The 15,235-nt window shown below is 36.4% G+C and overlaps 1 protein-coding gene across 1 annotated transcript in view; it reads left to right on the top strand.

The window, feature by feature from the left end:
• opn5 (opsin 5) overlaps positions 1 to 14,999 on the top strand; it is a 39,384-nt gene extending 24,385 nt beyond the window's left edge. The window contains exons 4-7 of the mRNA XM_024290483.2: positions 9,294 to 9,464; positions 10,573 to 10,907; positions 10,979 to 11,220; positions 14,266 to 14,999. Of these exons, the coding sequence (XP_024146251.1) occupies positions 9,294 to 9,464; positions 10,573 to 10,907; positions 10,979 to 11,220; positions 14,266 to 14,332 (815 nt within the window). The 3' untranslated portion in view covers positions 14,333 to 14,999. The remainder of the gene's footprint in view (positions 1 to 9,293; positions 9,465 to 10,572; positions 10,908 to 10,978; positions 11,221 to 14,265) is intronic.
• The last annotated feature ends 236 nt before the right edge of the window (positions 15,000 to 15,235 follow it).

Genomic DNA, 15,235 nt, shown 5'->3' on the forward strand with positions numbered 1-15,235 from the left:
ACAGAAATAAAGGATATCAATTTTATCCCCTTAGATTATTTTAACTACCTGAGTCCAGCTGTACAAACAATAACAAATTCCACCACTCTTTTCTGAATTGCTAAAATCAAAACGTAGCTTATTGTTGAACAACAAATAAATTCCTGCAACAGATTTGTCTCAATTGTTGCATTTGTATGGAAAAACATTTTCCTGGAGAAAAATCACGTTCCAGTCACTATGATTGTAGCTTTGACCTCATCTGTGCGGTCTGCATAAGAACTCCACCGTTTTTGCCGGGACACTGACCTGCGTATGCCCCGCTCCGTGCAGACGCAGAGTTAAAGCAACAAAGAACGTGTGTGTCCCGAACTGAACGGGGAATCATGCCATGTGTTTCCCTCCCAGCTATTTCCGTGGCGAGCGGCAAGTTTTTTGAAAAGAGCCCGTCTGTCCTCTCATGTGACGTGAATGATGACACTACAACATCAGGAGCAGTTGTTTTAAGTGGTGGCTAATGATCAGTGTTTGGTTTTAATTGACTGTCGTCTTATTTATACTTTTAGTTTTATAGCTTAAACATATATTTGAAACATTGTTTTCCTTCTTGCTTCAAAATGTTCATAAGTCACTGGTAATTTTGTCTTATTGGGCACTTGACTCTACAAACAGATCATATGTCGGTTAGATGTTATTGATACTTTATTTTTTTATTTAACTTTTATTTATCCAGTCAGGACAGATTAAGAACAGCATTCTTATTTACAACTGTGGCCTGTCAACAGGTTGTCTGCTGGTAAGGAATGGGCAAATTTAAGGGCATTGTAGAAAATGTTAAGGTCGTAGACAACCTGATGATCCTGTACAGCAGAAACTTTCATGCACATTTAAATCTATGGGCATGCTGCGGGCGTAAGGACACTTGAGCAACATGCAAGGGTAATATAATATATAATGCTTAGAATGTGAAATGTAGAAGAACTTTGAGAATAGAAAACTATTTTCAAGTTTTTGTTGTTAAATGATCTAAAACAATAGTAAAGTTCATGCCTTGTATGCTATTTATATTGCTGTTGAACTTAACCAGAAGACTGACAAAAAAAGTTAAATTTGACAAACACCATCTCTTTCTAAGTCGTTGTGTTTTTATCGCTTTTGTTTATTATGACCTCCTGTTCTAAATAAATAATTTTGATTTATTACAAATATTTCAATTTTCATACATCTAGTAAGAAGACATATACATAGCAACAAACATATTAAAAAGTAAGAATAGTGGTTCGATTCGTGAATCGTTGAGTTTGATTTGTGAATTGAATCGGATCGCCACCTGAGCAACGATCCACAGCCCTAGTTAGAAATGAGTAAATTAGACAATCAGAGTGTGTTGTGTTGGCATTCTACAGGCACTTCTGTATCACAGCATTTGTGTACTGTCAGTAAATGCACGTACCTCACCCTCAACTAGAGTGCGGCATAATTGCATCGTACGACAGCATCATCCAAACGTCATAAGTGCATGTAAATTATAATTATCCTTATGAATACTTTACAATACAATTACAAGTTACATTTACCACAAGTACGATCATTTTTCGTTTCATTTTCATGATGTCCTTAAAGGTAGCCACATGAGCCTCAAAGGAACTGGAAGACACACCTGTTGTCTTTTTAAGATGCGGCCGCACCTGTCTCTGAAAAATATGGGTCAACCCCCATCTGACTTAACCAACGTACACAGCGGGGATGTGATGTTAAAGAACCCGCTAAACTGACATTCTTGAACGTACTTTTAGCTATGGTGTTTCCACTGGACTGTTGCTACTTGATACTAGTGTATGTACTCACAATTGGAAGATGCTTGGTGTGAAATGTTGAAGTGGTTCAAATTTTACAAATCTTGCTAAAGGCTTTTTCTTTCTTTAAATGAAAACTTGGTGTCATATAATTCCTGATGGGCACTTGTGTATGTTGAAAATGAGACTACCCATACATCCAAGATCCTGATTGGTAAAAGTTCAACTGGTTTAACTTTTAACAGGCATTCTCAATAGCTGGCCATTTTGTACGTAAAGCTCAAAACCTGACTTGAAATTTTGTGTAGCGACACATGAGTTAACTTAAATGTTCCAATTTAGTCTGAAAAAGTATTCAATTAGTATACTTCCTTCACCACACATGGTCTATAGTACACTAATACTCAAGTATACCTAGTAAAGTAAACTTCAAGTGTACTACTTTTTGCTAGATGCCTATGTCCCAACAATGTGTGCGGCAGTAGCTCATGTACCTTAAGGCTAACGCACATTCAAGCGACCACTTCCAATGAAAAGTCAATGTAAGCACAGTTAAATGTGCAGTTCAGGCTTCCATATTGAAACAATATATCAATAGTATATACAAAGTAAACTTCACATATACTACCTCACTTTTATTAAACGCTTAGTAGTATTAAATAGACTACTTTTTAACTAAGAGTTATCTCCTTTATGGACAGTTTGTTTGGTTTTCTAGAGTTTTGGGGTTTCGTCTCATTCTTACCTGACAAAAGTTTCCAGCAGTGGAGGCATTTATGTCCATCCTGCTGTATTTTTATATTTATTGGTGCGCCCAGATGTTCTGTATAGGTGAAGGGTCTCTCTTATAGACAGGCTGTTGTAATAGCTACCGTCTGTGGTTTCCCATTGTCTGGCTGCTACACACAAGGCCTTTGATGAAAGGAAAACAAATGTCTGCAGGAAAACATATGTTGCTCTAAGACCATTACACACTGTTCAGCATTCATAGATCCTTTCAAAACACAAAAGCTGCTCACATTGTGTTAGCCAGAAATATACCTTTGTGATTCCACACCATCAAAGATGCTAACCATTTTCAAAGATAGCTCTCTTGTTGCATTCTAAAGATCACTTCTACTGACAGTAAAATTCAATCATTCTAGATAAAATATAAACTTTTTGGATATAAAATAAAATAAATTTGAACTAATTTGCAACCTTTTTTAAGGGTGTTTTTCCTATTCTCTCCACATTGCTCTCGTTGTGATAACGGTTGACATGCTTATTAGGATTTTATGCAGGCTTACGGGGTTCTGAGTTTGATCAACAGTGTCAAAAAGCTGGAGGAAACTGTGAAAACCTTGAGGGAAACATGACATTTGATTGGCACTCTGAGGTTTATTTTCAAGGACCTCCTGAGTGTGAACTTAATGTTTATCTGCAGAAAGTGTAATGAGCCTTGAAATGATGGGATGTTGGGAAAGCATGACAGGCAGGGACCCATTTCTGACTAACACCCAGTTGCTTAAAGCACTTCTCAAAACAACATCAGTCAAGGTGAGAAATAGCAGGAATATTTTGATAATTTATTCTTGACGGAAGATCATCAAACTCTTGGATCATATTTTAAAACATGTTTTTCATGACTACTTCAAATATTCCTGGATAATTTAATTTCTGCTGTAGAACCACTGGAAATGAAGTGTCTAGCAGTAACTGGTTAGCTCATGCAAATTATATGAACAACAGATTTTCTTTTTAGATACAGAGTAACATCCACCACAACTCATATGTTTTGTCCTTTAAATGAAGGCAATTTACCAACATTGTTCTTTTAAAATAGCTCTAAGTCTCTCCTCCATGCTGGTCTGATAACTCACTTGTATAGTCAATGGCAAAGGTCAAAGGTTTTCTGCAGGTCTTCACCAGGTTGGCACTCGCTTCTATTTTAGTATTCTATCATGCAGATGTTTTTAGGAGCTATGGGGCTGTTGCTGGGCAACACAGACTTCAACTCCCTCCACAGATTCTCAGTTGTGTTGAGTTCCAGAGACTGGCCAGACTACTCCGAGATGTCGATCCTTTGTTGTCTGAGTGGTGGGTTATGCTGAAATATTCAACCTATTTCATCCTCACTGCTTTCAGTGATACGTTTTTGTTTTTTTTTTGTCTAAATTTTTTATCATACATGGCCCCATTGATCGTTTTCTTTATCGGGATCAGTCATCCTGTCCCCTTTGAGGACAAGAAGCCCCAAATCATGATGCTTCCACCCCCATGCTTTACACTGGGTATGCGATGCAACACAGCATTCTTCTCCACCAAATATACCAGAGTTCTATTTTGCTTTCGTGACCGTCCACAATCCTCCTCTGAATCATCCAGATCTCCAGAGAACTTAGACAGGTCTGGACACGCGATGGCTTACGCAGGGGGACCTTTATACTGTAGGATTTGAATCCATGACGACATAGTTACCATAGTAACTTTAGTTACTGTGGTCCCAGCTCTCATCATTGATCAGTTCCTCTGAGTAGTTCAGGGCTGTTTCCTTTTTGCGCTGAAGTTCAATGAAGTCCAAGTTCATTGTGGGACTCGTGGGAGTGACAGCAGGGCCTGATGGGAAGCGAAGTGTGGAGAAACAGGTAGTGCTAGAACTTTGGAAATAGTTCCCGCTGAAGGCCAGAGGGGTAGACAGGGGACGTATTCATGAATGTTTAAGAGTGTCAACAGGTGTCTTTTGTAAAGGACATGTTCGATTATCGCTTGTTTATAGAGGGTAAACACTTATTTTCAACACCAATATACTTATAAATTCTTTAAAATCATAAAATGTGATTACCTAATACTTTGAAACATTCCGTCTCTCACAATTAAAGTGCATCTATGAGGACCATAAAGACCTCTCATCTCATCTTTTATCTTTTAAGTTTGAAAAGGGAATAATCAATGCATGTATGTAAAGGCCAAGGGCGGATAAATGCAAAAAAGATTAAAAAAAAAAAAAGAAAATCTTTAGGCTAAAGATGTTTTTATAATATTAATATTTACAATAAAGCAGCAAATTAATGTATTTCGCTAAGCAACCACAAGGATTTCTAGTGTTTGTTTTTACATAAGTAGGCACTCCAATTAAGAAAAGAAAACATTCAATCTTTTTCAGTCTGAGATATATGATGAATTATTTTTTAAAAAACCTTACAGCTTTTTATATACTGTATGTAGCCTTTTTGCTGGATAACTAGAGAACTGGATATTTTCTGTAACAATCGGCAATTCTACTGCAGATTTACGAGATGAACTCCGATAACTGTCAAGCTTTTTGTTTTTTGATTTTTTCAATATAACTCAAGGTAACATCTGGATGAAGTGTAAAAGTACCTCCAATTCAGTCATGAAAACATTAATTTCATATTTTTTGTATTTTCTTGATAATGGAAAGCAAACCAAGGACAATTTTTAAAATTGTGGTTCATGAACAACTCAAAGTAGTTTGAGATGTCTTAAAAGATTAATGTGTAATGTGTACTTTAAAGTATAACAACAGAGAAGTGTGCTTTTAAAAACACAAAAAATTGACAATTTTGCAACATGTTGGAGGTTAACTCATGCAGCTTTAGCAGTGCAGCTTTTCAAAAACACATTCAGTGGCTATAGCTTTGATGATGTTAGAAGATGCTTTCTGACATCCGTATAAAAGATTAGGTTATGAAATCAAATAAAAATTGTGGACTTTAAAAGCTGTCACAATAAACACAGTAATCCTCTGTACAGGTTGTATTTTCTATAGTGTAAATATTTTACAAATACTACATTTTACGAAATAAATTCACTTGGACATATGCATTGTATTAGTATTAAAAAAAGCAAAGCTCCACCCATACATTTAGTTATGTCCGGAGGTCATCTTTAAGCCCCCAGGACGTCCTGGACAGGCCCCGCCCTGAACCGAGACACTCCCAGTGCATTACTGTTATCACATTTTCCATTACCCAAATCAGTTTTGCCTGGTAATACAGTGGATCACAAGTTCATACAGTTGATGACACCAGTTCACCTTGAATTGAGTGGACATGGTAGTGTAATAGAAGCAGCAGGTACTATCATCAGGATTATGTTTAAAGGTGATCATCCATTTGACTAACTGATGGCTTAATCTGATTAAAATTTGATGTAAGAAATGGTCCTTTGAGGTCAGATCATAGTCGTTTTTGAGTGGTTACATTAAAAGAAAAGTATCTTGAGCTTTATTTTATGTATATCTTACATTTCTGTTGTATTCTTAGTGTGTGGTTGCATGTAGAAATGTTAAGGTTTCAAATGAAAAGTGCGTAGAGTCAAAGCATCTTTCTTTAACCCTTTAGCAATGGAGCTCTACCGTAACTCTTCAACCGTTAATGCAATTTATGTATTTCCAATGGTCTCTTAAGTGGAGAAAAACCCAAAATAGAAACACTTTACTTATTAGGTGTTTTATTTCGGTGCAAAGTCGTTTCTCTGCGCATCAGAATCCATTGGAATTACATTACTAGCATAAACAGCCGAACAGTTAAGGTAGTCCAAAGAGCGTGTGTTATTTAGCTGTCACTAGTGACAGGTCAGGTGTTACAGGACAACTTTAGGTCCCTCCAGTTTATTTAATCAATTTTCCACAAGCAGTTAAGCCAACAAGTAGTATTTTATTTTGAAAATCTGCCTGTCTTTCTTTTCACTTCTTCACCTAGCCATAATATTGATTGGATGTTTTGCCACCACTGATGCAAGATTGAGATCAGTAGCGGCAACAAACCCAACCATGATGCTCTTGAGAGTTTTATTAGAACTGAGGTTACATTACAACAACAAAATAAAAAGAAGCCCAAGCCTCAATAATCATCTTAACTTTTTATTACTCATAATATTTTCAGTATATTATTGGGAGATGGAGAATTCAGATTGGGTTGTCAGTGATTCTAAGAAAACCTTTGGCTTGTCATGTTTCATATCCTACCCTGGAGGCATTTGTATGTGTCTCCTTAGGGTGTTGTTCCACACGGCTTAGACTCTGAGCTTCTCAAAGAGGGTCCTTCAGAGGTAGATCTGCTGAATTCACTATACTGGTTACTAGGAAAGACAGCTTCTACTATAAAAGCATGTGCAAATCTAAGAAAATACAAAAACCCCAGACCAATGTTGAGAATGCTATATGAATATTATTTAAAAAAATGTTTTTATATCTCAATGGAGCCATTTGCCCTCATGCTTTCCAGGAACAGGGACCAAAGACCTCTTGGGTGGTTTAAGGACACCATGGCTGCATATGTCACATGTGTTGTCACATGAGTTCCTTTTTTTTAATTCTTAAAATCTGAATTCTGAGAAACAAGAAAAGAGCTTTTGTTAACAACGCTAGAAGACATGAAGAGGGATTTTTCTACTTACTGCATTCCATTTGGTCAACTTAATTTCTGTTATCTCGACTGGCTTTGCCTCAAGTATATGGAGTTGGAGTTAAAATTAACATTCCTGTCTTTTTCTTCTATCATTAATATGCAAGTATCTATGCAAAAAACAACCTGAACTTGGTCAAATGAAGTTCAGTTTTAAGCAGGACTAATGAAAACACCTAATTGATCAAAAAGCATTAAAAGTTGGTGAAACAAAATGTTAAAGATGGTCAAAAATGACAAAAAGTTAAACTCATAAAGTTTGGTTATTTGATCAGACAAAGTATAGGAAAAAGAAACCTGTAAATGTATTGTAACCTAATTGTCAGGTACTTTACTCTGGTGAAAAACCGAAGACCTCAGTAACTTTTACTATGTCGACTATCCATAATTTAGGACCATATGTCGCAATGTAAATAAATTGCCTTTTTTCATACATAAGTGGTTCATTTAGCAAAAAAGTCAGGTAATGTGATATGACTACACTTCACAGAAGGCCTAAAAGGGATGAAGACAGGTGATTGGTCAGAAGTGTTGATGGGAAGTTTTTGTTGTGAACTGTTATGTTATTAACGTTTTCTGCAATGATCAGCCTTTGCGGAGAGAGCAACACGTCAGATAAGTTTAGCCCATGGGGTCCGCGCGGCAGATTTGCCCATCGTTTGACCCACCAAATCGAAGCTACGGAAGCCGTGGAGTGTTCAGTTAAAACCCCTTACCAATTTCTCATTGATTCTCAATGGTGTTCCAAAACTCTACGGCTGTAATATACTTTCGGCCTCCAGGTGGGGCTGTTAGCACTTTCTTTGCCAGCCACTATGGATGAAACAGCCCACAAGTGAGTTAGCCCTGGGCTTTTTTGTGTGTGTTAGAAATTCTCAAGAGCCTTCACGGTCACTTCAGATGCTTTTAGCGGCTTTTTTAAGCTAGCCAAGATTCAGCGACGACAGCCAACGGATAAAGTCACAAGATCAGCTCCACGTCTCTCATTAGGATCCCAGTTTGCTGTTTTCATTGGAAGAAAGTTTTAGCTTGCTCTTGTGTTTCAATTAAAAATGGCCAGTGAGCCCTTGCTATTAAAGGTTTCAAAGACAAATGTTACTTTTTATTCTTACTAATGTGTGTTACCTTAATAAATACAGAATCAAAATAAATTCAATAAACCATATTCTTTATTTTCTCCTTCTATTTCATGACATGCAAAAAAATATTGTATTTGGTCCACGGACTGGGATTCCATTTAGATTTTGGCCCTTTGAGTAAAAAGGTTTAGGCACCCCTGGTTTTGACAAACTTTAGTAACAATAATTGCTCAGTTGTAACACATACGGTACAGAACAATACACTCCCTTTTTAAATTCATTATTTTGAAGCGCAGTTTGTATCACATGAAAAACTTTCTTCATTTCGATGGTGATGCGGAATCCACCGTACACACATCACACGTGCAGCAATTTAAATGCTTTAAAAGATTATTGGGTTTTTTGTTAGTTAGGAAGTGTTCTTCACATACCTTTTTAGTTTAATTAACTGGTCTTACCTGATTACAAAAGCTCCAAACACTGGAGAAATGTTCTAAATGTTCAAACATTCAATTTATCCAGATCCCGAAGGTTAATATTCTATTAACTTTGAATTTTAATTTGAATGTCATTACATTGTAAGTTTGATTTATTTCTTGTCTTCAGACCTAAAATATGAAAAATGTTTTAGAAGGAATGGTGTGGCAAATAAATGATTGGTTTTAGTTATTTTTATTACAGATACTATCAAGGTGTTTATTTGTAATTAAAGCAAACACAAGCAAACATCTTCACGCTTTTTTGCGTTCTGTAGGATGTATTTGTTTGGTCAGGTTAGCAGAAAAAGAAATTTGATTAACACACAGGCGTGAAATCATTTTTTTTTGAATGATTTCAAACTGTTTTTGTGAAATGCAGATGATGAGATGCGCCTTGCTCTTTTTCTCCCACCCTACTAACACTCCACTTTGCTCCTTTCCTTTTTAAATTAACAATTGTCTTCCTTGTCCCCCCATCCCCCACTTTCCCCCTACCACTTTGTGTCTTCTGCTCTCTTCGTCTGCCTTTCCTCACGTCCATACTCCCAGTGACAGGAAAGCCATTTTTCGTTGTGTCTAGTTTCTCCCACCGCTGGCTGTTCGGCTGGGAGGGCTGCCGGTTCTACGGCTGGGCGGGCTTCTTTTTTGGCTGCGGGAGCCTCATCACAATGACGGTGGTGAGCCTGGACCGATACCTCAAGATCTGCCATCTACGATATGGTGTGTTGGGTCATGGAGACACCTATACATCATCCACATTAATAGGGGATTTAATCTTTCTCAGTGAGCTAAGCGTGTTAGATCCTTGTAAAAAAATAGAATAAACAGAAGCTATGAAAATTATCTGGATCCATTAAGCCACAATTTTAAGGAGTCAAATTACCCTACAACTAAGAAAAGAAAAACAGGTTTAGGTTACTAGCTTGTTAGGATGAGCTTGTTTACTCTAATTTAATGGTCACAAATACAACTGCCACCGCACGGCAGGGAAGCATTGACAGAAATTTCAAGATTTTATTTTGTTATATAGTTAAAATATTTTATAATTAAAGTATATTTTTGTAAACAAAGTGGCTCTCACTGGGTTTTGGGCTGAAACTGGACCAAACCACCTCTTTTAGCTTTAAAGGTTTTAGACCCCTAATTTAGGTCATTGGCATTTTGGGATATGTGACTGTAGCCTAAAGCTGTCATTTAATTTTCCCTTCTACCACGACTTTATAACTATCTTTTTACTTATTGTTTTAGTCAATTTACTAAAAAATAAATAAATCACACATTAAAATATTTCATCTAAGAAACTGTTGATGACACGGAAAAAGGCACCTCATGCTAGCTGTTTTCTGTGAGCAAGGGTGTAAAGTAGGCTGTCATAGCTTAGCATCTGTCTTGTTTTTTAATGTTGAATTGGACTTCAGTGAATATAAAATAAATAGTTTATCACAAATAGAGTTTTTGTTGATGGTATTTAGTCCTCAAAAACACTAGAAACCACATTATCTGCCAAAATGAGCTTGTGAACGCAGAAGATGTTAAATCTACTTACTAATGATTACTTACTGAATTCATCTAAACGATAAACACTTGTAGATGAACAGAAGTAAAAATTTGAAAGAAGATAATTAAGTGAAACAAATTGACAATAACTAAGCAGCTGGAAGAAGACAAGACAGCATAATATTTCCACTATCAAAAAAACAAGTAAAACCTAAAGTACAAGCACCAGTCTGCTTAAGGTGTTGAATGTTTTAACTTAAAGTTGTTGAAATAAACTGATTTACTGTTTGTTGTATTTCTTGTTTATGAATGTGTTGCCCTTTTCTCTTAGGCACTTGGCTAAAACGCCACCATACTTTCCTATGTCTGGCCTTTGTATGGATCTACGCCGCTTTCTGGGCGACCATGCCTCTGGTTGGCTGGGGAAGCTATGCCCCAGAGCCGTTTGGGACTTCGTGCACATTGGACTGGTGGCTAGCACAAGCCTCTGTGTCCGGACAGAGCTTTGTCATGTCCATCCTGTTCTTCTGCCTCGTACTCCCGGCTGGCATCATTGTCTTCTCCTATGTCATGATCATCTTCAAGGTGAAGTCTTCTTCAAAAGAAGTTTCTCACTTTGACGCTCGCATCAAAAACAGCCACAACCTTGAGATCAAACTTACAAAGGTAACAAAGGACTTGGACTTAAAGTGGCAAAAAAAAAATGATGCATCCTAACAGTTTGCGATTTATTTCAGGTGGCAATGCTGATCTGTGCAGGCTTCTTGATAGCTTGGATCCCATACGCAGTGGTTTCAGTGGTTTCCGCGTTTGGTGAACCGGATTCCATTCCCATTCCTGTGTCTGTCATCCCCACATTATTGGCCAAATCTTCAGCGATGTACAACCCTATCATCTACCAGCTTGTGGACTTAAAAAACTCATGCTCAACGTGCTGTTCTAAAGTCATAAGGAAAAGGACTCATTTCAGGAATTCAAGGTAAGGTGATCATGTGCCCAACAGCTTTGGTGTAGGTGTATGTGTGCCAAAGTTTGATATTACATTTAATTGATTCTGTTCAATAATTCTTTTATCTCCATGTCAGCTTTTTTAGGTCAACTGTGTGAATTCTTTCATCAAGAGATGAAAGACTTCTTTGATGTGTCACACCAACCATCCCAAAATGGGATTTAAGCACTTTGCTAACATCTACCATGATACATTTGTAATAAATACTGTCTAACACTTGAAAAGGGCAGAAATAGTGGGGGAACAATCGCTTTCAGGAAACAAACTTGGTTTTAAACAAATTTTGTTCTAAATAAATGTATGACTGGCAAGTATTGAAAGTAATGACACAATCAATTGAGCTTACTGTTCATGTTATATCACTTTCAATGAGACTGAGAGCGTAAAGTTTGCATTTTGGTCTAAGCAGTCCAGATTTGCCTGATCCGGAATGATGGTTGCATCAGGAGAGAGTTGTATACATTGATAAGCTTATCATACTTGCACACACAAAAGCCAGTGGGTCTGGGAACTGGGGGTATCAGCGGTTGGTCTGTCTGAGTTCACAAGCAATACTGGAAGGTCAGTATCTTCCTTCATATATTGAATGACCATGTCATTCCATCAATGAAAATCTTCCTCCCCTGGTGGGATGGATACATTCCAAATAGCACAGCTATGATTCATCTGTCTCAAATAGTGACAGAGTTGGTCAGGGAGCATGGGGCATACTTTCCATCTTCTCACGCATGGATTGCCCACCAAAGAGCCTGGACCCCTACCGCACTTAGAAACTGATTTTCAGAAAAAAATATTTTTGTGCAGAAGTCCAACTCTTCTATCAAGGATTCTGTTGTAGGTGCTGCAGAAAAGCAAATACTACTGCTGTTCCAATGCAAGTTTTTGGGTTTACCATGACACTGGCAGTGTATCACTAATCTACGAAAATTGATGGTCATTAGTAACAATATTGTTTGAGGCTTCTCCAATTTAAAAAAAAAAACGTACATGGTTATTTAAAAATATATTAAACAATCGGATTGGGTTCAAGATATTTAATTTTAATCTTTTTAATAAGTACAATTCAAGATCATACTTAAAAAAAAAAATAGCCAAGACCAAAAGACTGTTTTGCAGATAATCAGTCCAGACTCAAAATACGATCTGATGTCCAACAATCCATCAAAAGGTGTGGCTTCATGGTTTACCAAAGTCAAACTAAAACATTTTTATCGATTTTAGGGCGCCATACACCACACACAGTATTCATTCCAGGTCATTAAATATGTAATACGAACCAGATTATAAGGTCCACATTTGATCTTTAAAGTGCACCTTATGGTCCAAAACAGAGATGACAAAAACAGCAGCCAAAAAGGCTAGGGTTGTAGTCCTGCATCTCATCAGATATGCAGATAAAAATTTAACATGGTGAAGTTTTTTTGCAAATTGTTATACTATTAAAACTTCCAATGAAATGGGTCGCAGTTAGGGCTGGGTATCGATAATAATTTCCAGAAACGATTTGATTCAATTCACAAGAGCCTGAATCGATTCGATTCAGATTTTTTTTCTTTTTTTTTTTTTTATTGTTCAATTCAATTACATTTCAAGTTTATACATTTTTATAAATTTGTTTAAAAATACATTCATGTTCTACTATATGTTTTTAATATATTCATATGAATCTGATACAGTTCACATAATGTAAATAAATAAATAATAATAAATAATGAGATTGTTAATAGCATACAGAGTTACACGGTTTAATCAAAAGGAGAAGCTCCACCAAAAATGTTCTGATCATTAGCATTGTAAATATTGTTCTGCTTCTCCTGGAGGGCGTTTCAGTTTGGCCACTAGGTTGTGATCATGCTATAGAAATACACCTTATTCCAGAGGAAGAAGAAAGTATGAGCAAAAAACTGTGTTTTAGAACACTAATGGTTACTTTAAAAAATATTTCCTTAACAGAGTTTGGAAAATTAATCCCTGTGAGTTTATAAAGATATTCACTTAATGAGTAATGTATGTTTATGTTGGCCAAGGATTAGCATTAGCCGTCCTAAGGGAAATTCCATTAAATGTCAGCATCAAGCTAGCGAACTTCAGTTTTATATGCTAAATCGATCTATATTTTTATGAATTGATTATTGATTTATTAAGCTTAAATCGATTCAAATTGATTAACTGATTTTATCAACCCAGCGCTAGTTGCAGTACATGTACATGTACAGTATTCTTAAAAAAATGATTACATGTTCAGAGGAATATTAACTGTTCTTTGACCTATTCTATAAACAGTATGCATCTTTCTACATTAAGTGTCTTAGAGAATATATCCTTACTAGCCTTTTAAACACACTGTTAAACAACTTGTATTAATCACAAAGCCAAGAATTTGTTTTGGGAGCTACTTGTTATGAACCAATGACAGCCGGTCCACATTAAGGTTCAACTCTCTTAAAATCAAAGGTTATTTTCGTTTGTAATCAACAATCTGAGAGTCAGTGCAATTTGAAGTTCGTCAGGATTTTCTAACTATAATGCTCCCGTGGGTCAGATCATATACACTAACAATGTTTATACTATACCCATGCAGACCCAACTTCATTGTTTTATTAAATATTCAAACTATTGTATTGATTTGTATTAAGTTAATTCATTTTTGGATTACTGTAATGCTTTACAATTCACCCTTATTTTGTGTTCATCTTACCTCATAAAGTTGCAGAAAATGAATGTACACAATGGTACAAATGCTTTGTCATGTTTACATGAGAACTTCGCATGATGCAGCTGCAAAATAAATGTTTCTGCTATCAGTCTTTGGTTTCTAATCCCCTAATTAGCTTCTTAATTTCATCTTTCAAGCTAAGCATGGATGAAAAATGTATATAAAGTAACATGATTGTTTGGTATAGACTTTTCTTTATTTTGCTCAATACCTTTTCTTTTTACATGTAATTTAAGTACATTGTTTTGTCAGTGTTCTGTATGAAGGTGTTGTTACTAATTACTGCCACATTCTTGCAGGTTCTACGCCATCTCGGGTTCATTGAAGGACACAGCACCCGCCAAAGAAGCCCACATTGAAATCTGAGACAAACTCTCAAGACAGGAGGGGAACTTTTTACCTCTTCCGGTTTGGACAGTTTGCCTTGTTCCCTGCCCTGTGTGCCCGGCACCTATCCAATCACACGCTGCCTGCTGTGAAATCATTAACAGCTCACCTTTGTTGTTGGTTCCTGAGTCTTCCAGCTTGATTTCACCACCTCACTGGACATTGATGTGTTTCCTGCAGCTTTTTACCTCCTTGTAATCGGAAACAAATCTAATCCACCTCCTTGTTTTTAGGGAGTTTTTTTTGTCTATACACTGGTTTCAGAGTAACGTATTGTGTGTGCTTGTTGTATCTTTTTATGCTACAGAAAACCTGTCTGACCATTGCTAAAGCAATAGGTGGATAAGTTTGAGATGAAAGCCATAACTCAGGTTTTGAAACTGGAGATGTTGAGTTGCATACTGAGGTAGAACTTTTGAAAACAGTTACGTAAGTGTCATGCAGTAAAACTTTACAGATTAAGTTTATTTTTTCAAAGTGTTTGTTTGGGGAATTAGCAAAAAAATTAAAAAGAAGAAAGCTGTACAATAAAATGTAATTCAGAGTTGCATTTATACAGTTAGTTCAGGATGTTTGTACTTTTGTGTATAGCAACAATATTTAAAACCGAAGGTACTAAATTATATTATATAACTTCTCTTTAACAGATAAATGGTTAAAAAGAGACTTTTTGTCAATGATAACAGCAAGAAATGGCCTTTTGGAAAATTGACCCTTTTATTTGCCAGTGATTGTAGAGTGATTGTTCAAGGTTTATGTGTTGAAAAACAAATAGAATAACTTAAAGAGGGCAAGGCTGTCTCATTGTAAAGCCTTATTAAGGCTTGCTTCGCAACTCAAGGTTGCTTTGACCAACACATATCTGAGTAAGAAAAGGATCGA

The sequence above is a fragment of the Oryzias melastigma genome, linkage group LG24, assembly GCF_002922805.2.
Source record: "Oryzias melastigma strain HK-1 linkage group LG24, ASM292280v2, whole genome shotgun sequence".
In the NCBI taxonomy this organism is placed as follows: Eukaryota; Metazoa; Chordata; class Actinopteri; order Beloniformes; family Adrianichthyidae; genus Oryzias; species Oryzias melastigma.